Source organism: Penaeus japonicus, unplaced genomic scaffold, assembly GCF_977035675.1.
Source record: "Penaeus japonicus unplaced genomic scaffold, GWHDUDI00000001_assembly GWHDUDI00000031, whole genome shotgun sequence".
NCBI lineage: Eukaryota > Metazoa > Arthropoda > Malacostraca > Decapoda > Penaeidae > Penaeus > Penaeus japonicus.
Genome location: NW_028234433.1, coordinates 6,192,843 through 6,219,450, shown reverse-complemented (window position 1 = coordinate 6,219,450; position 26,608 = coordinate 6,192,843). Strand labels below are relative to the sequence as shown.

General features: G+C 46.6%; 1 protein-coding gene across 2 annotated transcripts; it reads left to right on the top strand.

The window, feature by feature from the left end:
* LOC122262261 (uncharacterized) lies at window positions 1–25,946 on the top strand. 2 transcript variants are annotated; one of them, XM_043030235.2, is made up of 5 exons: window positions 1–157; window positions 4,165–4,326; window positions 8,884–9,353; window positions 15,126–15,300; window positions 23,682–25,946. In XM_043030235.2, exons 2-5 carry the CDS (start codon window positions 4,198–4,200, stop codon window positions 25,095–25,097), a joined length of 2,190 nt encoding a protein of 729 aa, XP_042886169.2. In that variant the 5' UTR covers window positions 1–157; window positions 4,165–4,197; the 3' UTR covers window positions 25,098–25,946. The 2 variants fall into 2 exon arrangements, with proteins under 2 accessions (XP_042886169.2, XP_042886168.2); XM_043030234.2 differs by having other exon boundaries at window positions 15,123–15,300.
* Window positions 25,947–26,608: the final 662 nt, after the last annotated feature.

The following is a 26,608-nucleotide window of genomic DNA, read 5'->3' as shown; positions in this document are numbered from 1 at the left end:
CCCCTTTCCTCCGGGAGCCCTTGTATAGTTCCGGGTGAAGATGGCGAGGAGGTCGACGACGGTCGCGAAGTCTCAGCGGAGCGACATTGAGAATCCCGGACTGGGCGAGTCCACCCTTCGGCATCCCGCAGCCTGGAAAAGATTTTATTGAGACCAGGTACATACGAAGGCTAAATTCGATAGGCGTAATGGAATTAACGTTTAGGGATTGAATTCATTACTTTCCTTCCTTTTTTCTGGATGGGAGATTTCTTTCAGGTTGTTCTGATTGGTCAGTGGTGACTTTGACTGTAAACAAAGGAGAAAATGTTTATCACAATTTGGGAATGTGCGAAAACAAAGAACCCTATGACTCAAATGAATGAAAACTCCCAAAATCCATGGAAGCTGTTACGCGTTTTATGGGTTGTTGAGGTATTTGAACTTTCAAGCAATAACGGTCACGGACGAATCGAACACCGATTACGTCATTGAGATAGGCCAATAAACAAAACATTTCAGAATGCTGAAAATTTTATTTAGTAAGTAAAAATAGGAACAATCAGACATGTCAATGTTTTTAAGGAGTAAGATATAACATAGTAAAGATAACTATTTTATCGTAAATAAAATACAAATTGTTACTAGTAAAAGATTTGTTGTTTGCTTGTTGTCATACTCCAGTATAGGATCCGATAGCTACTGGAGTTGGAGGTAGACTGATACCCGGTCATTTAGCATTTATTATTTTCATTTTTAATTGTTTTTCTGTTATATGGATACCTATTTCGAGTACTTATTTTTTCATTATACATTACTTGAGCTTGTAGGGAAAAAATACAATATATATTACTTAAACAGTATATTTTCCTGAAGAGAAAAAAATTACCGTGTCTCTATTCCATCCTTACGTTCATTCGTCCCCCTCTCCCTTTTCCTTTCCCTTTCGTCCCCCTCTCCCTTTTCCTTTCCCTTTCGTTTCCCTCTCCCTTTCCCTTTCGTTTCCCTCTCCCTTTCGTTTCCCTCTCCCTTTTCCTTTCCCTTTCCCTTTCGTTTCCCTCTCCCTTTCCCTTTCGTCCCTTCTCCCTTTCATCTCCCTCTCCCTTTCCCTTTCGTCCCCCTCTCCCTTTCCCTTTCGGTCCCCCTCTCCCTTTCCCTTTCGGTCCCCCTCTCCCTTTCCATTTCGACCCCCTCTCCCTTTCCCTTTCGTCCCCCTCTCCCTTTCCCTTTCGTCCCCCTCTCCCTTTCCCTTTCGTTCCCCTCTCCCTTTATCTTTCCCTTTCGGCCGCCTCTCCCTTTATCTTTCCCTTTCGGCCGCCTCTCCCTTTATCTTTCCCTTTCGTCCCCCTCTCCCTTTATCTTTCCCTTTCGCCCCCCTCTCCCTCTCCCCTTATCTTTCCCTTTCGTCTCCCTCTCCCTCTCCCCTTATCTTTCCCTTTCGTCCCCCTCTCCCTCTCCCCTTATCTTTCCCTTTCGTCCCCCTCTCCCTCTCCCCTTATCTTTCCCTTTCGTCCCCCTCTCCCTCTCCCCTTATCGTTCCCTTTCGTCCCCCTCTCCCTCTCCCCTTATCTTTCCCTTTCGTCCCCCTCCCCCTCTCCCTTTATCTTTCCCTTTCGTCCCCCTCTCCCCTTATCTTTCCCTTTCGTCCCCCACTCCCTCTCTTTCGTCCCCCTCTCCCTCTCCCCTTATCTTTCCCTTTCGTCCCCCTCTCCCCTTATCTTTCCCTTTCGTCCCCCTCTCCCCTTATCTTTCCCTTTCGTCCCCCTCTCCCTCTCCCCTTATCGTTCCCTTTCGTCCCCCTCTCCCTCTCCCCTTATCTTTCCCTTTCGTCCCCCTCTCCCTCTCCCCTTATCGTTCCCTTTCGTCCCCCTCTCCCTCTCCCCTTATCTTTCCCTTTCGTCCCCCTCCCTCTCCCCTTATCTTTCCCTTTCGTCCCCCTCTCCCTCTCCCCTTATCGTTCCCTTTCGTCCCCCTCTCCCTCTCCCCTTATCTTTCTCTTTCGTCCCCCTCCCCCTCTCCCCTTATCTTCCCCTTTCGTCCCCCTCTCCCTTTATCTTTCCCTTTCGTCCCCCTCTCCCTTTATCTTTCCCTTTCGTCCCCCTCTCCCTCTCCCCTTCTCTTTCCCTTTCGTCCCCCTCTCCCTCTCCCCTCTTCTTTCCCTTTCTCCCCCCTCTCCCTCTCCCCTTTTCTTTCCCTTTCGTCCCATCTCCCTCTCCCCTTATCTCTCCCTTTCGTCCCCCTCTCCCTCTCTTTCCCTTTCGTCCCCCTCTCCCCTTATCTTTCCCTTTCGTCCCCCTCTCCCTCTCCCCTTATCTTTCCCTTTCGTCCCCCTCTCCCTCTCCCCTTATCTTTCCCTTTCGTCCCCCTCTCCCTCTCCCCTTATCTTTCCCTTTCGTCCCCCTCTCCCTCTCCCCTTATCTTTCCCTTTCGTCCCCCACTCCCCTTATCTTTCCCTTTCGTCCCCCACTCCCTTTATCTTTCCCTTTCGTCCCCCACTCCCTTTATCTTTCCCTTTCGTCCCCCTCTCCCTCTCCCTTATCTGCCCTTTCGTCTCCCTCTCCCTCTCCCCTTATCTTTCCCTTTCGTCCCCCTCTCCCTCTCCCCTTATCTTTCCCTTTCGTCCCCCTCTCCCTCTCCCCTTATCTTTCCCTTTCGTCCCCCTCTCCCTTTATCTTTCCCTTTCGTCCCCCTCTCCCTTTATCTTTCCCTTTCGTCCCCCACTCCCTCTCTTTCGTCCCCCTCTCCCTCTCCCCTTATCTTTCCCTTTCGTCCCCCTCTCCCTTTATCTTTCCCTTTCGTCCCCCTCTCCCTTTATCTTTCCCTTTCGTCCCCCTCTCCCCTTATCTTTCCCTTTCGTCCCCCTCTCCCTCTCCCCTTATCTTTCCCTTTCGTCCCCCTCTCCCTTTACCTTTCTGTTCCCCTCTCCCTTTACCTTTCTGTTCCCCTCTCCCTTTACCTTTCTGTTCCCCTCTCCCTTTTCCTTTCGGTCCCCCTCTCCCTTTACCTTTCGGTCCCCCTGTCCCTTTGCCTTTCTGGCCCCCTGTCCCTTTACCTTTCGGTCCCCCTCTCCCTTTACCTTTCGGTCCCCCTCTCCCTTTGCCTTTCTGGCCCCCTGTCCCTTTACCTTTCGGTCCCCCTCTCCCTTTACCTTTCGGTCCCCCTGTCCCTTTACCTTTCGGTCCCCCTGTCCCTTTACCTTTCGGTCCCCCTGTCCCTTTACCTTTCGGTCCCCCTGTCCCTTTACCTTTCGGTCCCCCTCTCCCTTTACCTTTCGGTCCCCCTCTCCCTTTACCTTTCGGTCCCCCTGTCCCTTTACCTTTCGGTCCCCCTGTCCCTTTACCTTTCGGTCCCCCTGTCCCTTTACCTTTCGGTCCCCCTGTCCCTTTACCTTTCGGTCCCCCTGTCCCTTTACCTTTCGGTCCCCCTCTCCCTTTACCTTTCGGTCCCCCTCTCCCTTTACCTTTCGGTCCCCCTCTCCCTTTACCTTTCGGTTCCCCTCTCCCTTTACCTTTCGGTCCCCCTCTCCCTTTACCTTTCGGTCCCCCTGTCCCTTTACCTTTCTGTCCCCCTCTCCCTTTTCCTTTCGGTTCCCCTTTCCCGTCACCACTGGTTGTAATTCACCAAACCTAGAAGCCAATGCAGAAGTAAATATATTACAAGTTTGTATCAAAAATAGCCTTTATTAAAATAATGTTTGAATTATTTGAAAGTGCGATTCGTCTTAAATTATGTACAAAATCTTTTCCTTTGCCGTAATGGCTTAAGTTTTCGTGGCAGACTTGTGTTGTGTGTGGATAGTCCTGCTTTTCTCCATTCCACTTCGCTTTTCTTTCTTTCCTAATGACTGACAATGTATTTTCGCTAACATTTTTACTCCAGACCCCCAAGGAAATTAAATATGATTAAGGATCTCTTGCAGTGCATATTCACATCCATTGCAACTCTACAACTGGAACTGCCACTGTCTACAGCAAGTCACCCTCCTACCTTCCTTAAAACATCACTGTCACTCACTACCATGCTATTACGGTCACTGGTAGCAAAATTATTACTTTCGCGAGGAGGAAATTGATTCCTTCACCCGCTCAATCAATAAATTCCCCCCCTAATACGCCCCCCCCCCCCCACACACACACATATACCCCCGCCCCTCTGACGATTTGGGCCCTCCTTCCATTTCTACAGGAACACGATCTCGACCGCCGTGGATGCTACGGCATGTCCCTGGTGGAGGCTGCGGCAGCGCTGGACAAGCTGCTCCGTGGCCCCCCCCACCACCAGTCTGTCTACGCCCCTCCTAGCTACCACTCTTACCCCCTCTCCCTTCAGCCCCTAGAATCGCCGAAGGTATTTATGGAGTGCTGTTCGTTTGCTTGGGAACCTGGAATTCAGTATACGGAACAGTGTAGACTTTAATCAGATGAATAGCTTAATAAATAACTCACTTGCTCTTTGCGATGCGCAGTTTTAGTAAATTTAAATGGGGAAGTAGTTGATTTACATTAGTGTTATATCATTGGTTGCTTTATTTTTTGTCTGATTGTGCAAAACTGGGCTTCATAATCAGTAATGATTTCTCGATACTATGGAGATTATCATATTCCTAAATCTGCCTTAAGAAAAAGATGTTGCACCCGACAGTAGGATGCTAAATGCTTTATATAATGTTTAGACTTTATATTCTTTTATTCAGTTTATTTTCAAATTGTCAAGTAACACCATCGAAAAGATATTTGAAAAACAGAAATTGGTTTTTAAAGCAATTGTACATGTTCACCAAGTGTATATCAAGTTTTTGTTTTGTTTATTTAGCATCACGTTTTTTATGTATTGTAGATCGCGATTTACTATTTTGTTGAAGTCCCCAGCACATTTTATATCGTCAAACAAAAGAAAATCTAGGAGGTGTAGTTGGAGTTTTTTTTCTTCCAATTTCTCGCCAGATTATTTGTAATTGATGATAATTATTTCTCTTGTTTCGGTAGATTTGTCATCATCGTTGGTTATTACGAAGAATTATCATTTTTCCTTTTCTTGTGTCTGTTTATATCTGCTATGATACATTTCAATATACCGAAAGAAATTGACATAACTACGTTTTTATATATTTATTTTTTTCGACGTAAAGGGACAACAATAATTATTTCTAGACTTATAAATGTCAAGTTTATATGCTTCCTAGATTAAAATATTTGGAATAGTATTTGATGATATAACACGTACATGGAAGGTTTGTTCTATTAACATTAATAAACAAGAAATGAATAGGCTTCTAATGCCATTTTTGTAATGTTAAACTATATATACTTTTTCGATAATGGTCAAAAGTGTTATGAAATGTAGTAAGAATTCATTATAAAAGTGCGATTATTAAAAATTATAATATAACTGGTATAAATGATGATGCTCTTAAAAGTACTAAAACAAAATTATGGGAATGATGAAAATGACACCAATAGCAATTAGTGGTAGTAATGCCCCAAACAAGTGATGCACTGTAATTATGTTTTAGTAATATTAAATGAAAAGTCAAATACCTGAAATCATACCTATACATATACAATAGTATATTAGACAGCTACGAGAATCGCTATCAAGAAAAGAGATTTTAATATGAGGTACAGTTAAAATACATTTTACTTTTTATCTATGCACAAGAGAATCTGAACGTGCCAGAATAAAATAGAGCCATTTATTATAGTTACCAATAACATTTTACCGTTTTCTTTGGATGCGCACTAAAGAAAACGTATTCTGCTCGGACTTGTAAAGCGTGACTTTAAATAATTGAAATTGATCCAATTTCTCTTATTTGATGTCAGTATTTGTATAATTTCCTTTGAAAATAATCTCTGAGCAGTAGGTAATTATTAATATGATGACAAATGTAATGCATTTTTCAAATTATATAGATAATCTAAAAACTCCGAATTTCAGTAATGTGTCGTAAGCCTTTTTCTATATGCATTGCGTGTTATTGATGGTAAATTATCATTATTTACCCCCCCCCCCATTTCTTCTAAAAAATACACTGCTTCCCAGTTCGAGAACTACTAATTTCTTGCATATTTTTAAATATTTGAGCAACGCAATTGTTTCGAACATGTAATATAATGTCACCTTTAATGTTGTTAAATGTTGAGGGAATGTGGTCTAGTTCCCAAGTGTGTTTGTGACGTTACTTTACTCACATCATTCTTATTAGTGATGATATTTTCTAGGGCTAGTGTTTCATTTAACCGCGTTAACCCCTGAAGGTCGGGTGGCATGGAATGCATGCCGCACGAGTTTTTGACTTGACGACAACGAGTGGCATGATGCAGTTGACGTCTGGGGAGGGTGGATCGCTCTATTTATTTATCAAACTATGAGTAATAACTCTATTTAGTGACTGGTGATGTTAGTTGCAATTATGATTACTATAATTGCCGAACTTCTACCTCTACCAAGCACTATATTTAGATACTGATGGTACAGCACGATGCCGACCTCCTGCTCTAAAGTACCGGTGATGAAGGATGTGCAGGCAGAACGAGAAGTGGAAGGTGATCCAGTCCATGTGCATTGTTTGTAATGTGCCTCTGTGTCAGTATGGGTGCTTTGTGCTGTGGCACTCATTGTCGTAAGCACAGGTCTTCTCCCTCTACCCTATCTCTTCATTTATTTTAATTGGGTATTGTTATTTATTTCGTATTTGTTAACGGAAGTACACACATACAAAAAAGTTGCTTTTTGTCGTCCCATGAAACGAAAACTACTATCATAATGAGCATATATATAACATAATGAACTGATATGGACCTTTACTATAATTTTACTATTCTACAACATTGATTAAACACTATCATATGACACATTAAAATCTCACAAAATAGTAAAACACACACAAATGAACACAATATAATTCTACTATTATGACGAGTACATGACATGGCGCGAAAAGTCGCGATACGTCGTGTGAAGCTCACTCGCCAAAATAAATCCATCTGGAGTGCCCCGCAAGTGACACTGGTGCCCATCCATCCGTTCACTTAAACAAAGCGATCACCGTCTACAACGGGTAAATAACGTCATATTTCTTGTTATAAGTAAATTATATAACGCCGTCCTGTCTGTGGCTGTTCATGAAGTTATTGTCCCTTTTCAGATGTATTATTGATTATATCAATGTCTTCTACATCGCAGAGTAAGAACAGTACCAGGACAGGACATTATCTTTGATCTCTGATGTCATATTTTCCTTCAAGAAGGGTCAACAACAATATTGCTTCCTTTGGATGTAATGTGACCTTGCTGTTCCCCTAGATGTGCTGTTCACGATATCAGTTTCTCCTTGTGCTACGAATGAAGTTCCGATAGTCGTGCCATTACTGTCGCCGTAGTTCGGCTATAAATGACATTACAATTTTCCCTAGATATTTTATGATGTCCATGTTCTGCTTAGTTCCTTGTAGATGTATGTACTATTAATGGCACAATATACATCAGATGTGCTGTTAGTGGGTTAATGCCGCCACAAAATCCTTAGTTGTATTTATTCAGCTGACGTCATATGAGGAATTCCGCTAGATGTGATCTTACCGACGTCACCTTCCGCTAGATGCGCTATTTCCCGAGGATTTGCGGGTCGTAAGCAAACAGCAGGCCTCATCGCCACCGATATTAGCGCTCGCAAACTTTCAGTATTGTCCAGGTCAGCACTAAATTCCGTTCGCATCGACAACACTGCGGCAACTACCATTAACGAGGTTGTTGCAGCTCGCGTGTGTCAAATCCAGGACCAGAGAGAGCAAATTGCGCTAAGGAAAGTCAGCACTTGGTCTTTTTACGATTATTATCGATTCGGGATATGGCGGAACCTGTGTTGCAGAAATCGCTTTATCTCTTGCAATATCAATAGTAGTAATATTATCACCATTGACGGTGTTCGTTGTAGTAGTATATTGTTGTCATTATCATCATCATTGGTGTCCTTTTGTTGCTGATATTATTACCATTCTAGACATTATTATCCCCGTTTTTACCAATCATACAATTAGCAATAACTAGTAATATTCTTAGTTTTCCTTGGCAAGACAGGCAATCGCAGGTAGGAAAAGGTTAAAAGGAGGGATACCAGCACCGCTTTTGTTGGAGACGAGAGGTGGGTAGGGAGTGGGAGACGAAAGGAGAGGTCCGTGTATGGAAATGATTCAGCAGCAAAGGAAGGTAAACACGCTGGTTAAACAGACCGTCTTTCTTCCCGTGCGCGTTCCCTGACCGCCGGTGTTTGCACGGAGACCATACGGGCCTCGGCTAAGCACTTTGGAACGCTGCTTATGGGAGATGTTTCGCTTATAGTCTGGCGGCGCACTTTTCCTATTTCACTTGGAATTTTCTGGTTTTATTCTTTCTGTAGTTAGTCTGAATATCGTTCCAAAGTTAATGTTAATGGATATTTTGTTTATTTCCTCCTTTTAATGTGATTACGAAAAGAAAATAATCACTACAATACATTTTTATTTGTTTCTAAGGTAGGCGTATGACGCATTAAGTAAAAAAATAATGCAGATTCATTTCGTTAATACTTAGAAATTGTTCAGTCATATCAGTTACCCAGTTTGCTTACAGAAACAATTTAAAAATATAGTTATACATTTTAGTATGCTGTGATGTATTGGGAAATACACAAGATAATAGATTTTGTAAAAATGTCGTCATAAATGTAGTGAATGATTTGCAAGGATGACGTCCCAAAGTCTATAGATGATTTGAAAAAAAGCATCACACCTTCAACCAGGATTTCACCCCAAACCTTTCCCTCGGACCGACTCTTTCTGATACTGCCTCGACCTTCTTGCTGTAGCCTATTGTTTCAACGTTTGTCTGTAATTATTGTTCCGTCAAGAGTTTCTTTTGTTTCAGGGTCCTACATGCAGTACGCCCTTAGAAGCCCCTCAAGTATCGGCCCTACTTCCCTGGAACACTCTAGGATACCCTGTGCAGGACCTTTCGCTGCCGATATCCCCCCTCCGACTCCCCGCCTCCCCTCTCGACCAGTCCTTCACCCTCCCCTCCCTCCACGACCGCTCCTTCAGCTCCGCACCCGCCTACCCTTCGAAAAACTTCTTCCCTCGCCCTCCGCAGCCGCCCTGCCTCCCGCAGCCGTCGGCGCGCTGGCTCGCCCTTACAAAGCGCCCAAGGACCACCTCGTCCTCCTCCTCCAGGCAGAATCTCCATAGGGCGAGCCCGGAGGACCACCGGCGGAAGGCCAGGGGAGGAGGCAGGCTCGGCGGCCTCGGCAGAGAGGAGTTCGTTCCCCTGGATCCCGACAAGTACAAGACGGAGCTTTGCAGGTCCTACCAACTGTACGGCGTCTGCAAATACGGAGCCAGGTGTGTGCGTGTGGGTGACTAGTGTGTACGTAGGTGTGTGTATTTGTGTGAGACTGTGTTTGTGTGACTCTGACTGACTGTGTGCGCGCGCGCGCGTGTGCGTTTGATTGTGATTGTGTGTGTGTGTGTGTGTGTGTGTGTGTGTGTGTGTGTGTGTGTGTGTGTGTGTGTGTGTGTGTGCGTGTGATTGTGTGTGCGTGTGATTGTGTGTGCGTGTGATTGTGTGCGTGTGTGTGTATGTGTATGTGTGTAGTCCTTGAAGGGTTGTTTGTTTTGTATATCTGGTTGGTTATTACGCCTGCTTGACTTCCCGTGTTTTGCGTCTACGCTTGTTTACTTCCCCGTGAATTTCCACGACGTTCTGTGAATAGAAATGTAAATAGAGTTGTTTTGATAACTCGGCAAGATAGTTTATTTCAGGGGAATGTTAGGAAAGTGAACTGACGAATAGCAAATACCAAATTAATATACAAGTGGAGGAAAAATGATATCAAAGTAACTTAAGCAAGCATAATAAAATCATTAACCACTCTAAACATAAACTCACAGAAATTAATACAGAAAATAAATCACCTTCACCATTTCTCACTCTTCAGTAATCTCTCAACTATTTGCTCTTTTCCCCTTTCTCCTGATCGGAGCGAGGGCTGGAAGGGGGCGATGGCATCCCTCGCTGATGCCCTGACATCACCAGTTAATCAAGGGACGTCTGACAGTGACAACGCATCTTCGTGGTGTTGGGTTCCCCTTGCATGTGTCTGAGATGGACTCTACACGTGGCTGTGACATTTGCTGATTCCCTGTGTAATGGGAGACACATTGCAGCTCTTATTCAGAGTTTGTGTGCGTGTATGTGTGTGTGAGGGGGGGGGTTGTTGAAAGGATGTGCATTCTGTGAGTGTTGGATTTCGAATTTCGAATAGAATTATTTGCTGAAATAAATAGGTTATGCTAGTAGAGGTTGATGAATATTACCATTGTCCTTATCACTGTATCGCTTCTCTTAATTGTTGCTGATGTGACGAGTCTCATTCTTTTTATTTTTTTAACGTTACGTCGTGCAGAAAGCAGTTGATCCCGTAGTTTAGAAACCCAGTCGATGTTCTCATGTTTTTCTTTTTCCACCTTCACCCTTACTGCCTCTTCTCCCCCTGTAACCCCCATCACCCCTACTACTACCTTCTCCTCCTCTCTCCTCCTCCTCTCTCCTCCTCCTCTCTCCTCCTCCTCCTCCTCCTCCTCCTCCTCCTTCTTCCTCTCCACCTCTTCCTCTCCACCTCTCTCCTCCTCCTCCTCCTTCTTCCTCTTCTTCCTCTCCACCTCTCTCCTCCTCCTCTCTCCTCTTCCTCCTCCTCCTCCTCTCTCCTCCTCCTCTCTCCTCCTCCTCTCTCCTCTCTCCTCCTCCTCTCTCCTCCTCCTCTCTCCTCTCTCCTCTCTCCTCTCTCCTCCTCCTCCTCCTCTCTCTCTCCCCTCCTCCTCCTCTCTCCTCCCCTTCTCTCCTCTCTCCTCCTCCTTTCTCCTCCTCCTTTCTCCTCCTCCTCTCTCCTCCTCCTCTCTCCTCCTCCTCCTCTCTCCTCCTTTCTCCTCCTCCTCCTCTCTCCTCCTTTCTCCTCCTCTCTCCTCCTTTCTCCTCCTCTCTCCTCCTCTCTCCTCCTCCTCTCTCCTCTCTCCTCTCTCCTCCACACTTCCTCTCTATCCGTCCTCTCTCCTCCTCGATACCTCTCTCCTCCTCCTCTCTCCTCCTCCTCTCCCCCCCTCCCCCTCCTCCTCCTCTTCTCTCCTCCTCCTCTCTCCTCCTCCTCTCTCCTCCTCCTCCTTCCTCTCTCCTCCTCTCCTCTCTCCTCCTCCTCTCTCCTCCTCCTCTCTCCTCCTCCTCTTTCCTCTCTCCTCCTCTTTCTCCTCCTCCTCTCTCCTCCTCCTCCTCCTCCCTCTCTCCTCCTCCTCTTTCCTCTCTCCTCCTCCTCTCTCCTCCTCCTCCTCTCTCCTCCTCCTCCTCCTCCTCCTTCACACACTCTCCTCTCTCCTTTCTCCTCCTCCTCCTCCTCCTCCTCCTCCGCACTCCTCCTCCTCCTCCTTCTCCTCCTCTCCTCCTCCTCCTCTCCTTCTCCTCACCTCTCCCACACTCGGCATATTACTCATAAAACTCCTCCTCTCTCCTCCTCCTCTATCCCTCTCTCTCCTCCTCTCAACTCCTCTTCCTCTCTCCTCTCTCCTCTCCTCCTCCTCTCTCCTCTCCCCTCCTCCATCCTGCCTCTCTCCTCTCCCTCCTCCTCTCTCCTCCTCCTCCTCCTCCTCCTCCTCCTCCTCCTCTCTCTCTCCTCCTCCTTCCTCCTCTCTCTCCTCCTCCTCCTCCTCCTCTCTACCTCTCGACGCTCTCCTCCTCCTCTCTCCTCCTCCTCTACTCCTCCTCCTCCTCTCCCTTTCCTCTCCTCCTCCTCCTCCTCTCTCCTCCTCTCTCCTCCTCTTCCTCTCTCCTCCCCTCCCTCCTCCTCTCTCCTCTTCCTCCTCCTCCTCCTCTTCCTCTCTCCTCCCCCTCTCTCCTCTTCCTCTCTCCCCCTCTCTCCTTCTCTCTCCCCCTCTCTCCCCCTCTCTCCCCCTCTCTCCTTCTCTCTCCCCCTCTCTCCTCCTCCTCTCTCCTTTCCTCTCTCCTCCTCTCTCCTTCTCTCTCCCCCTCTCTCCTCCTCCTCTCTCCTCCTCCTCCTCCTCCTCCTCTCTCCTCCTCTCTCCACCTCCTCTCTCCTCCCACTCCATCCCCACCAACACCACCTTTTCCCCCGCCTGTACCCCTGCCACCCCCACCTCCCCATTCCCCGAATATTCTACAAGCATCCAGCTGTTCAGAAACTTGGGTCACATAAAATCAGATAGCGCCACTGACTAGCCGGGCCGGGATGAAGTTGTGTCGCCGTCCAGTGTCCTTCTCATTTCGAAAGGGTCGAAGGGGAGGGGGAGGGGGGGTATTGAGCGCGTGTCGTGGATTACTGAAATGCATGGCTTTCAGGCGAGGATTTTGGTCGTGAAAGGTACACAGCCAGCGCCCCCAGATGGAAGTCAAATTGCCTTAATGGATTACACGGGAAGTGCTTGTAGGCGTGGCTACAGAAGGGGGAGAGGGAGGGGGAGGGGGAGGCTGGTTGTTTGATTTCTTGATGTGTTTCAAGGGTGATGTCATTTTGGTTTGTTTAATGATTTTATCTTCATTTTTCTAGAATCTGCATGTGCATCTGGTGTATTATATCACATTGAAGACCTTTTCCTGTTAACAAGAAAAGTTTTATGAATAGTAATTTTTGTCAGAATTGTCGGCTCGAATAAAAATGACGGACTTAACAAAACATCAGATCTGTTGTGAAAAAAACATTTTTTTTTTGTTAGATGCATTCATATAAGAAGAAAGAAAAAGAAGAAATACTCCCAACTTGAATTGAAAAGTTTATATACAAAACAGCGGATGTCTACAAAAGCCAAGGAAAGAAGCTTCAACGTCTATCCATACTGGCTTTGGTTCTATGGATGTATAAGGCCATCAGCCTGAGGGGCTGCATCACAGTGTTTGCCTCATATTTATGTTTTTTTTCATGTTAGTTGAATCCATTTTATATCACCAATTATATCAAAGGCAAGACTTGTAGGATCAGTGAAAGCATTATAGCAGATTGCAAGTGGAGGTTCACCATGAGGTAAGTTCATGGTTTTCGGGTTTTGATCAGTTGCCGATATGAACAAATTACAAAAGACTGTGCCAATGTGCAGAAAGCTTTATTTCAGGAATGTTAAGATTGTATGTGTTCCACAAGTTGAAACTAAAGATAATCTATGTAGAATTTCGCCATTCTAAATTGGAGTGTATCGTTTGTAGTATCGGGGCTGCACTACTCCATACATAATTTCGTTTGACAAGGCATAGGAAGTTTGGTGTGGGTCGTAGCTACATGAGCCTGGTACAGAGAGTGGTCTTAGTTTGTGTGGTACGACTATGGATTGAAGGAAGGCTCAGTTCTTTTCTTAGGGCGAGAATTTCAGCACTCATAGGGCACACTGTCAAAAATGTCTGTACCAACAGGATCGTTTTAAGTTGTTAAATTGATATACAGCATCTATTACGAAACATGTCATTTGGTGTTTTAGATGTGAATATGAGAATAATTTCTAGTTATCTGTTAATTCTGATAAGCTTTCATTTCGAGCCGTATTAGTCGAGATGACATCCGTCACTTTTCATACTTTCGACAATCATACAATCAGGCGCTTAATAGGATGCGTCAGCGGCGCTGGAATTTGATTTATACAATTACTCTTTATTGATGGAATCAGTGGTTATTTCGCTTGTCGAAAAGTACCAAGAATATAACTCTTTTATTTGTGTCTTTATTTCTCTTGTGCTCTTTGTCTTTCTCTCTCTCTTTCTCGCTCTCTCTCTTTCTCTCTCTTTCTCGCTCTTTCCCTCTTTCCCTCTCTCTCTTTCTCTCTCTTTCTCTCTCTTTCTCTCTCTTTCTCTCTCTTTCTCTCTCTTTCTCTCTCTTTCTCTCTCTTTCTCTCTTTCTCTCTTTCTCTCTCTTTCTCTCTTCATCTCTCTTTCTTTTTCTATCTCTCTCTCTCTCTCTTTCTCTCTATCTCTCTCTCTTCTCTCTCCCTCTCTCTCTCTCTCTCTCTCTCTCTCTCTCTCTCTCCTCTCTCTCTCTCTCTCTCTCTCTCTCTCTCTCTCTCCTCTCTCTCTCTCTCTCTCTCCTCTCTCTCTCTCTCTCCTCTCTCTTCACTCTTTCTCTTTCTCTCTCTATCTCTCTCTCTCTCTCTCTCTCTCTCTCTCTCTCTCTCTCTCTCTCTCTGTTCCTTCACAAATAGAAATACACACTAACATATATAGATACACATGCAAGCACATTAAAAAAACACACAAACGCGCGCGCGCGCGCGCACACACACACACACACACACACACACACACACACACACACACACACACACACACACACGCACGCACGCACGCACGCACGCACGCACGCGCACACGCACGCGCACGCACACAAGACCTTTGGAAGAGTTGTTTTTTTATTTGAGATTTGCTTTAATTCTCCCTTATTTTAGTTAGATTGTTGATTATGCAGATAAATTACGGGTGGAGGGGGGAGGGGGGTGCTTGCGTCTCCCGTAACAGACTGTGAATTACAGCGGTTGCTTAATATTCGTCGGGAATTTGTTGGAATATCCATGCGGGTAAATTATAAGTTCTTTTTAGATATAATCTACAATAGTTTTCAGAACGAAACAAAATTTCTCTATTTGCATGTAGGTGATCTATAAGCATAGTAGCTGGACATTTTCATTACAGTTAACAGTTCTTAATATTCTTTTTACATATTCTTGTTATCATCGTCTTCTCACCAATAGTTGATCATTTTGCACCCTTTTTAAAACCTAATCAACGTCGCTTCCTTGCGCTATGAACGTGGGCTTGGCAACGGTGAAATCCATAGGGAATAAATGCAATGGACAGGTGACTGCATATTTTTTTACCGAAGGACTTTTTTATGCTTTCCTTTTACAGTGTTCGTAATCAAATTTGCGTGTGCCGATGTATGTCCGTGTGGTTGTCTGTGTGTGTATGTGCACTTGTATGTGTGGATGTGACTGTTTTATAGTGAGCGTGTGCGTACCCTTGTATGTGTCATCGTGTTCTCTGAATCTGATTTTTTTATGTAGACTTTGCTCGAGCGTATGTATGCCTGCTTGCCCCCGTACACCCCATTGAAACGAGTCTGCTCGTACCAGCAGGTGTAACTACGCCCACGGGCTGGTGCAGCTGCGGGGCGCGTCCCGCCACGGCAAGTACAAGACGAGGAACTGCCAGTCGTACCACCACACGGGATCCTGCCGCTACGGCGCCCGCTGCTCCTTCATCCACGACCCCGAGGAAGGCATCCTCAAGTGCTCCATCACCAACAAGGAGGTGAGTCTTCCCCGCCCGTGGCGCTCGCCGCCTGTGTTCCGTCTGAATTACTTTCGTGGTTTTGTTCATCGCCGCGACCTCCTCGTACTTTGCATTCCAACTCGATTTTGTTTTTATCAGTCGCCTTGTTTGCTGTCTTTGTTTTCTAGAGAAAATAGTTTTTCCTAAAATACTTATGCTTACTAACGTCAAGTCGTGAGTTAAAATGCGGCACTATCTGTATAGAGATGAAATAATATGATAGAAAATGGAATCGTCAAAAAAATCCTACACTAAATGTCAGACATAATATTTCAAAGCGAAATTTTAACTTTGGTAAAAGTAGAATAGTTGGTTATACTTTGACACTTTTCTCACACAAAATAAACTTCAGTTTTAAATCCAGGTAAAAAATACAACTTTATGAAATTCCTTCAATTTTTTCTGACTCCGCAAATTTTTCATGAAAATCTGTTTGGTTATTGATGCGTTTTTTTCCGGGATGGGGGGGGGGAGAAGCAGGCACACTCTTTAATCAGTAACGAGATCTTTGAACTCTTGGCATTTCGATTTATTTAAGCTTTGCAGATATTTGATACATGTTCTGTTATTCTCACCGTTATGCCGAAACTCTCAATAGATTTTTATCATTTTTCTTCTGTATTTACCTAGAACTTAGTTGAAAGTGATTTATCTCTCTTGAACTGAGTGCGCTCACGTGTAAATGGAGATTCGGTCTTTGGTTAGCGATGGTGATTACGATGGTGTTAACCCTCATTTTTTATTATGTTTCGATAAAGTATACGTTTTAATTACCATTTAGGTATTAGAAGATTGATTATTATTCAAAACCATTGTCAACGCGGACAAACAACCAGGTATGGTCAAGTGGCAACCTTGAAGAAAAAAAATAAGATCTGACAATATATTAACGTAATCTACAGTCTATTGGCGTCGGGAGATCAATTATCAAACCATTAATACTGCTCGTACTTCATATTCGTCCTCAAACTCGTCTCCACATCTCTTGTATGCCCTGGAGTACTGTGTCCAAGTTTGAGCTCGTTCTTGAAAAGCATTACCTGAAGAATAACCCGACGAAAGCATTTGGGAAACACTGAAGGACAACCAGCCAAACGCCATTGGCACCACTGCAGAGCAACCAGACAACTAACACTTAACGATATTTGGTAGGGCGGTTACCTTAGAAACCCATTCGCAATGAAGAACTAGATAAAAGCCTTTAGCGACACTGAAAAAACAACGAACAGGGAAACGCAATTGGCAACACTGGCCCGGGACGACCAGCGGACGACCATCCAGAATATATTGGATCCATTAGAAGCCGCATGAGTGTGTGCTCAACCAACACGACGGCGAGACCTTTGGAGTCGAGCGTTGCGTAGAATGAAGGAGAGGGCGATGGCCACGCTGCAGTAGGGAACGCTCGTGAGCTGTGCTGTGGGCGGAGAGATAAGGGGCTATGGGCGGATCGTTAAAGGGCTTTGGCCGGAGAGATAAAGGGGCTGTGGCCAGAGATAAAGGGGCTGCGGGCGGAGAGATAAAGGGGCTGTGGGTGGAGAGATAAATGGGTTATGAGCAGAGTGTTAAGGGGCTATGGGAAGAGTGTTAAGGGGCTATGGGCGGAGTGTTAAGGGGTTTTGGCTGGAGAGCTAAAGGGGCTGTGGGCGGAGTGTTAAAGGTCTTTGGCTGGAGAGATAAGGGGCTATGGGCGGATCGTTAAAGGTCTTTGGCCAGAGAGATAAAGGGGCAATGGGTGGAGAGATAAAGGGGCAATGGGTGGAGAGATAAAGGGGCAATGGGTGGAGAGATAAAGGGGCTGCGGGCGGAGAGATAAAGGGGCTGCGGGCGGAGAGATAAAGGGGCTGCGGGCGGAGAGATAAAGGGGCTGCGGGCGGAGAGATAAAGGGGCTGCGGGCGGAGAGATAAAGGGGCTGCGGGTGGAGAGATAAAGGGGCTGCGGGCGAGGAGATAAAGGGGTTATGGGCGGTTCGTTAAAGATCTTTGGTCGTGTTTTGAAACCAGATTTTTAGTTATTTTCACATGTGCATAGATAGAGAATATACATATGTTATACTTATGCAACGAGTAATTGACATACAACAATAATGCGAAATGTATTTTTTTTTATGATGGATTCACCATACTCTTTAAATAAGCGACTCTCCCCCCCATAAAAAGGTAATATCAGTAATAGATATGTGAATAAAACGAACCCAGCGCTCATTAGCACACCTGTTATTGGGGATTCAAAGACGAACTAAAGACGCCACGGCTATTGTAATAAAATATTTATCAAGGTTATTAAAAATTTAGATTTTATAAGAATACTGCGAATGTACGGAATAAGGGTCATAGATTAGGAACTCCTTTCATTATGTATCTAAATCTACTAATTCCTGTGTTGAAATGAACGGAAAAGTTGTGCGGAATATAAAATTAGGTGATAAACAAAGCAATACACTTTTAATAAAAAAGTAAAAAAAAAACCGCAAAAGTAGGCGACATTAGCATGCCCGTTCCCCCGGATTCAAAGACGAATCAGGAATCGTCAAGGCGCTCTTAATGCGAATCCGAAGAGGTTCCTTGCAGGGCGGAGGCCTAAAGTTACGAGCGAATTTAATCGCCTCGATCTCTTGTCTGACTCTACGCGCGGAGGAGTTGCAGGAGGAGTAGAAGTAGTAGTTGCAGAAGGAATAGGAGGAGGAATAGGAGTTGCAGCAGCAGGAGGAGGAGGAGGATGAATAGGAGTTGCAGGAGGAGGAGGAGGATGATGAATAGGAGTTGCAGGAGGAGGAGGAGGATGATGAATAGGAGTTGCAGGAGGAGGAGGAGGATGAATAGGAGTTGCAGGAGGAGGAGGAGGAGGATGAATAGGAGTTGCAGGAGGAGGAGGAGGATGAATAGGAGTTGCAGGAGGAGGAGGAGGAGGATGAATAGGAGTTGCAGGAGGAGGAGGAGGATGAATAGGAGTTGCAGGAGGAGGAGGAGGATGAATAGGAGTTGCAGGAGGAGGAGGAGGATGAATAGGAGTTGCAGGAGGAGGAGGAGGATGAATAGGAGTTGCAGGAGGAGGAGGAGGAGGATGAATAGGAGTTGCAGGAGGAGGAGGAGGAGGATGAATAGGAGTTGCAGGAGGAGGAGGAGGAGGAGGAATAGGAGTTGCAGGAGGAGGAGGAGGAGGAGGAATAGGAGTTGCAGGAGGAGGAGGAGGAGGAGGAATAGGAGTTGCAGGAGGAGGAGGAGGAGGAATAGGAGTTACAGGAGTAGGAGGAGGAGGAGGAATAGGAGTTGCAGGAGGAGGAGGAATAGGAGTTGCAGGAGTAGGAGGAGGAGGAGGAATAGGAGTTGCAGGAGGAGGAGGAGGAGGAGGAATAGGAGTTGCAGGAGGAGGAGGAGGAGGAGGAATAGGAGTTGCAGGAGGAGGAGGAGGAGGAGGAGGAGGAGGAGGAGGAGGAGGAGGAGGAATAGGAGTTGCAGGAGGAGGAGGAGGAGGAGGAATAGGAGTTGCAGGAGGAGGAGGAGGAATAGGAGTTGCAGGAGGAGGAGGAATAGGAGTTGCAGGAGGAGGAGGAGGAGGAGGAATAGGAGTTGCAGGAGGAGGAGGAGGAGGATGAATAGGAGTTGCAGGAGGAGGAGGAGGAGGATGAATAGGAGTTGCAGGAGGAGGAGGAGGAGGAGGATGAATAGGAGTTGCAGGAGGAGGAGGAGGAGGATGAATAGGAGTTGCAGGAGGAGGAGGAGGAGGAATAGGAGTTGCAGGAGGAGGAGGAGGAGGAATAGGAGTTGCAGGAGGAGGAAGAGGAGGAATAGGAGTTGCAGGAGGAGGAAGAGGAATAGGAGTTGCAGGAGGAGGAGGAGGAATAGGAGTTGCAGTAGGAGGAGGAGGAGGAGGAATAGGAGTTGGAGGAGGAGGATGAATAGGAGTTGCAGGAGGAGGAGGAGGAGGAGGAATAGGAGTTGCAGGAGTAGGAGGAGGAGGAGGAATAGGAGTTGCAGGAGTAGGAGGAGGAGGAGGAATAGGAGTTGCAGGAGTAGGAGGAGGAGGAGGAATAGGAGTTGCAGGAGTAGGAGGAGGAGGAGGAATAGGAGTTGCAGGAGTAGGAGGAGGAGGAGGAATAGGAGTTGCAGGAGGAGGAGGAGGAGGAGGAATAGGAGTTGCAGGAGGAGGAGGAGGAGGAGGAATAGGAGTTGCAGGAGTAGGAGGAGGAGGAGGAATAGGAGTTGCAGGAGGAGGAGGAGGAGGAGGAATAGGAGTTGCAGGAGGAGGAGGAGGAGGAATAGGTGTTGCAGGAGGAGGAGGAGGAGGAGGATGAATAGGTGTTGCAGGAGAAGGATAAATAGGAGTAGGAGGAGGAGGAGGAATAGGAATAGGAGTTGCAGGAGGAGGAGGAGGAGGAGGAGGAATAGGAGTTGCAGGAGGAGGAGGAGGAGGAGGAGGAATAGGAGTTGCAGGAGGAGGAGGAGGAGGAGGAATAGGAGTTGCAGGAGGAGGAGGAGGAGGAGGAGGAGGAGGAATAGGAGTTGCAGGAGGAGGAGGAATAGGAGTTGCAGGAGGAGGAGGAGGAGGAATAGGAGTTGCAGGAGGAGGAAGAGGAGGAATAGGAGTTGCAGGAGGAGGAAGAGGAGGAATAGGAGTTGCAGGAGGAGGAGGAGGAGGAGGAATAGGAGTTGCAGGAGGAGGAGGAGGAGGAGGAGGAGGAATAGGAGTTGCAGGAGGAGGAGGAGGAGGAGGAGGAATAGGAGTTGCAGGAGGAGGAGGAGGAATAGGAGTTGCAGGAGGAGGAGGAGGAAGAGGAATAGGAGTTGCAGGAGGAGGAGGAGGAGGATGAATAGGAGTTGCAGGAGGAGGAGGAGGAGGAGGAATAGGAGTTGCAGGAGGAGGAGGAGGAGGAGGAGGAATAGGAGTTGCAGCAGGAGGAGGAGGAATAGGAGTTGGAGGAGGAATAGGAATAGGAGTTGCAGGAGGAGGAGGAGGATGAATAGGAATAGGAGTTGCAGGAGGAGGAGGAGGATGAATAGGAATAGGAGTTGCAGGAGGAGGAGGAGGAATAGGAGTTACAGGAGGAGGAGGAGGATGTATAGGAGTTGCAGGAGGAGGAGGAGGAATAGGAGTTGCAGGAGGAGATGATAGATTGCTGGAGGAGGAAATGCAGGAGTTCAGGAGGAGGAGGAATAGGAGTTGCAGGAGGAGGAGGAGGAGGAATAGGAGTTGCAGGAGGAGGAGGAGGAGGAGGAGGAATAGGAGTTGCAGGAGGAGGAGGAGGATGTATAGGAGTTGCAGGAGGAGGAGGAGGATGTATAGGAGTTGCAGGAGGAGGAGGAGGAGGAGGAGGAGGAGGAGGAGGATGTATAGGAGTTGCAGGAGGAGGAGGAGGATGTATAGGAGTTGCAGGAGGAGGAGGAGGATGTATAGGAGTTGCAGGAGGAGGAGGAGGATGTATAGGAGTTGCAGGAGGAGGAGGAGGATGTATAGGAGGATGAATAGGAATAGGAGTTGCAGGAGGAGGAGGAGGATGAATAGGAATAGGAGTTGCAGCAGGAGGAGGAGGATGAATAGGAATAGGAGTTGCAGCAGGAGGAGGAGGATGAATAGGAATAGGAGTTGCAGCAGGAGGAGGAGGATGAATAGGAATAGGAGTTGCAGCAGCAGGAGTAGCAGGAGGAGGATGAATAGGAATAGGAGCTGCAGGAGGAGGAGGATGAATAGCAATAGGAATAGGAGTTGCAGCAGGAGGAGGAGGATGAATAGGAATAGGAGTTGCAACAGGAGGAGGAGGAGGATGAATAGGAATAGGAGTTGCAGGAGGAGGAGGATGAATAGGAATAGGAGTTGCAGGAGGAGGAGGATGAATAGGAATAGGAGTTGCAACAGGAGGAGGAGGAGGATGAATAGGAATAGGAGTTGCAGGAGGAGGAGGATGAATAGGAATAGGAGCTGCAGGAGGAGGAGGAGGATGAATAGGAATAGGAGCTGCAGGAGGAGGAGGAGGATGAATAGGAATAGGAGCTGCAGGAGGAGGAGGATGAATAGCAATAGGAATAGGAGTTGCAGCAGGAGGAGGAGGATGAATAGGAATAGGAATAGGAGTTGCAACAGGAGGAGGAGGATGAATAGGAATAGGAGTTGCAGGAGGAGGAGGATGAATAGGAATAGGAGTTGCAGGAGGAGGAGGAGGATGAATAGGAATAGGAGCTGCAGGAGGAGGAGGATGAATAGGAATAGGAATAGGAGTTGCAGCAGGAGGAGGAGGAGGATGAATAGGAATAGGAATAGGAGTTGCAGCAGGAGGAGGAGGAGGATGAATAGGAATAGGAATAGGAGTTGCAGCAGGAGGAGGAGGAGGATGAATAGGAATAGGAGTTGCAGCAGGAGGAGGAGGATGAATAGGAATAGGAGTTGCAGGAGGAGGAGGATGAATAGGAATAGGAGCTGCAGGAGGAGGAGGAGGATGAATAGGAATAGGAGCTGCAGGAGGAGGAATAGGAATAGGAGTTGCAGCAGGAGGAGGAGGATGAATAGGAATAGGAGTTGCAGCAGGAGGAGGAGGATGAATAGGAATAGGAATAGGAGTTGCAGCAGGAGGAGGAGGAGGATGAATAGGAATAGGAGTTGCAGCAGGAGGAGGAGGAGGATGAATAGGAATAGGAATAGGAGTTGCAGCAGGAGGAGGATGAATAGGAATAGGAGTTGCAGCAGGAGGAGGATGAATAGGAATAGGAGTTGCAGCAGGAGGAGGATGAATAGGAATAGGAGTTGCAGCAGGAGGAGGATGAATAGGAATAGGAGTTGCAGCAGGAGGAGGATGAATAGGAATAGGAGTTGCAGGAGGAGGAGGAGGATGAATAGGAATAGGAGTTGCAGGAGGAGGAGGAGGATGAATAGGAATAGGAGTTGCAGGAGGAGGAGGAGGATGAATAGGAATAGGAGTTGCAGCAGGAGGAGGAGGAGGATGAATGAGAATTGGAATAGGAGTTGCAGGAGGAGGAGGATAAATAGGAATAGGAATAGGAGTTGCAGCAGCAGGAGGAATAGGAATAGGAGTTGCAGGAGGAGGAGGAGGAGGATGAACAGGAATAGGAGTTGCAGCAGGAGGAGGAGGAAGAGGATGAATAGGAATAAGAATAGTTGTTGCAGTAGGAGGAGGAGGAGGATGAACAGGAATAGTTGTTGCAGGAGGAGGAGGAGGAGGATGAACAGGAATAGGAGTTGCAGCAGGAGGAGGAGGAGGATGAATAGGCGTTGCAGGAGGAGGAGGAGGAGGAGGGACGCGTCAAGGGGAGGAAAGAGAAAATTAAAATACCCGACGATGAAGAGGATTTTATGTAGATAGATGAAAAGCGGAGAATCAAGAGGTGGGGAAAGGGAGAGGGTAGAGGAGGGGGAGGAGGGGTGGATGGTTTGGTAGGGGGGAGGGAGATCATGTGACTCGTGCAAGATAAATCAAACATTCAGATATTAATCAAGGCAATCTGGGGAAATCAGATTGAGAGCGGTGCATTGTTCACACAGAGCGGACAAAAATTGCATGTAAAAAGTCCAGCTGCACTTGTTATTGATGAGTCTCTTTTGGAGAGCTGCTCTGTTGAGTGTGTTTATTACAACATTTCCTGCTTTTTATTACAGCAGTTTAATCTTTTGCGCTTCAATATTTCATTTCATTTTTTCATTGTTTGTTTGTTTTTTTCTCTTTTTTTTTTTTTTTTTTTTGAAGACTTGTTTCATTTTTAGTATGATCCTTCGATTTTTCTTGATTGTTACGGTATTTTCATTTTTATTAGTTTTGTTTGCGCGTTTCCGTGTTCATTATCTATTGATGTTTGTTGTTCTGAAGCCCCTTTTAATACATTTTTTTTTTATACAACTTGCTTCTTGCTCATTATGTAAGTCCTCTTTTTACAGTGTTTTTTACTTTTTTATTATGATATTGTTTTCCGCTCGTATGAAGGCTTGTGTTGGTCCTGAAACTATTTTTTTATTTTTTTCTGATATCTTTCTCTTGCATATTAGGAGTAGACGTGTGCCCAACTTTCCGTGATCATGTAAACATTTTCATTATTATATTCTTTCTCTCATGTTCAGTGTGTATGCCCATTATTTTATTGCTTCACTCTCATATGCAGTGTGTATGCCCATTATTTTATTGCCTCATTCTCATATGCAGTGTGTATGCCCATTATTTTATTGCCTCATTCTCATATGCAGTGTGTATGCCCATTATTTTATTGCCTCATTCTCATATGCAGTGTGTGTGCCCATTATTTTATTGCCTCATTCTCATATGCAGTGTGTATGCCCATTACTTTATTGCCTTTTCCTAATATACTGCGACATTCAGTTTCGTATCTTTCCCGCTCGTGACGTGTGTGTCGCCCCGCAGGTGCTGGAGGCGCTGCACTACCGCCCGGCCAGCGAGGACGGAGGCCGCACCGCGAGCATCACGTGGCGGCTCCTCGAGACCTCCACCGATCCCGTTCCTGAGCTCCACCTCATCGCCTGCTCTAGGCCGCTCGAGGAAGAGCTCAGTCACTTCCTCTCCTCCTGCTCGTCTCCTGAGGATCGTAGGAGCTCCGGCAGCGAAAGGGTCGTAGCGCAGGATAACCGGGACGCACTCGACTTCGCGTTGTCCCACGAGAGCGACCTGAGGACGGAACTGTTTCATGAGAAAGTGGACCTGCTAAGCACACTGAGGTCGTGCGAGGTAGATTACTGCGCCTTTAGTGAGAAACTGACCGAGACGCAGCAGCTTTCGACTGACGCGAGCCAGAGGAAGCCAGTGATAAAAAGAGAGGGTGAGTGCCATGTGCGAAACCGGGTGACTCCAGCGGTGGAGAGCGTAGATGAAACTTGTATCGTCTCGCTGTGTTCGACTTCTAATGACTTACTAACAGTATCACAGGATAACTGGAAACTCGACGAGGACACTTTAAACAAGGCTGATCGCATTACGTGTCAGGAAGTGGACCGGGAGGACCTGAAGGGCCTCGATGTGGTGCAGGACATCCTCCACAAGGCGCCGATCTACTCCGCAACCGTCTGGAGCGACGGCACGTGTGACGCGAACGAGGGGGGTCTTTGCGCGTCTTTGCCTGCGAGCGATGGAGCTCTTGACAAATACAATGAGAGCTCGGACGACGAAGCACAGGAGAAGACCTTCATCGCTCCCTCTTGGCAAAGGTCGAGCGGCTGCGTGTGCAAGAAGCAGAACGCGGCAAGAAGCAGGAGGAGGAAGCGCCGAGGAAGGGCGAGCTCTCTCGGCAACGAAGAGCCGTCATGGCTCACTGTCCACTCCTCGCCGACGCACGAGGACGACTTGGTCTTCTCCAACACGCTCCGGAGCGACGACTCTGAAGAGGACCGATACATGGGAGCCAATCTGAAAGTGGGAGCCAGAGAGAACGAAGACGGCTGGTCTGAATACGGCATTCACCTTGCGGACTTGCTCCAGTCGCTACGTGTCCAGGACTGCCACCAGCAGGTCCCCTGGGCACGGGCGAGCTGCAGACACTCCTCGGACGGCTCCGTGGTCAGCCATTCCTCGCCGCCGATGTCCCCCTCCACGCCCTCCGCCTTGCGCCCTCACGACCTCACCAAGTACAAGACTGAACTCTGTAGGTCCTTCCAGTACAACGGCTACTGCGGGTATGGCGAGTCATGCCTGTACGCCCACGGCTCGCACGACCTCCGCACTTACCCGAAGCACCCGATGTATCGCACCAAGCAGTGCTTCAGCTTCCATCAAAAGGGCTACTGTCTCTACGGCAGCCGATGCCAGTTCTTGCATGACCTTGAATGACAACTACTTCCTTTCGTCGCCTCCCATGGCGTCGAAGGGGGTGTTTGCGTCTGATGCGTCTCCCGGAAGTGGTCAGCTTCACTCGTCTCTCATATGGTAAAGCCGGCTCTCGCCACACCACGCTGCACCACACCACACCACATCACAAGCACCACACTGTTACATTAATTCGTCACCAACACCAGTTACACCGCATACTCATCTCCTTTCATTAGTCCACTACACTGTCACCGTCACCAACCACCACCCACCACTCCACTACCCCCCCTTTACCACCACCACCAACACCACCATCTCTTTCATTAGTCCACCACCACCCACCACCACTTCACCACTTCATCACCACCATCCCTGCCACAACCAACTCTATTTCCGCCACCATCGTCACATATCCTTGACACTATCTTTCATCTGGGGGAAAAAAAGGCTTCAGATATTTCAGAATATTGCAAAATTTCCTGAAAGGAAGAATGAAAAGCGTCTACATTTTTTAGGAGGGGAAATATTTGATCAACAGTCGACATGTATATCGATTGCTTTTTGCAATATTCATGTCCATTCGAGCAAGGTTGCAGCTGGATGTATGTGGTGAGAGGCCGGTCGCTGGCTGCAGAACTATTGGGAGAGAGAACGAATCTTATTATTGCTAATGACTACGATGAGGAATATACGTGTTCCTTTTGTTACTAGTTCTATTTATTCAGTTGTATTAAGATTGTTTAATGAAAAGTATCACCTATTTATGAATTTATTTCACTGTTTAAATGTTGCATGTCGTAGATAACTAAAGTATTTATATGTTATTTAAATATATTTTCTATTACTATTTAATAAAACATATAAAGTCTGTCTTTTTCCTTTATAAACTTTGAAATAGTGAATTTTGAGGGCTCGCTTTGTTTAAAACCTTAGTGCAAAATCTGCCCTGCCCAAAACTATTGGTTTTGTGGATGTTTGTGTTTGTTTTCGCAAAAGAGAAAGTGTGAATATATATCGAGAGGACGGCGTAAATCATATCCAGAATAGCACCTTTCCCTCTCCTATAAACCAAGCTCAGCCTCCCCATCTTTTCTCACTCCCCAGGGCGGGGAGTCGCAGCATAACAAGAACTATGGGCCTCGCACTTCCATTCAGCACTTGCTAATGGTCTCTCATAGACCTCACTGACACATGAGTCTCCAGCCACTTACGCGGATGAAACCAGATGTAATGCATTGTGACAGAGCTGTGAGGAAGACCTTTTCTTTCCGGTCTATTATATAACCATTGCTTCGGAATACTTTAGGGGAAATGTATCTAGACCATCAGGGGGAGCTTTCGCGTGAGATGTTTTTTTTTCTCACTCTTTTAAGCGTTATGAAATTGTAATAGCAGTTTTAAGTTTTTTTTATCTGTTTATGTTCTACGGTGAGTTCTTAAGAACTTTCTTGTAACCGTCTCGAATGTTTAACACAAAGATAGGTGTACAGGAAAGATAAAGGATTATCACCAATACATGTTCCATTTGTACA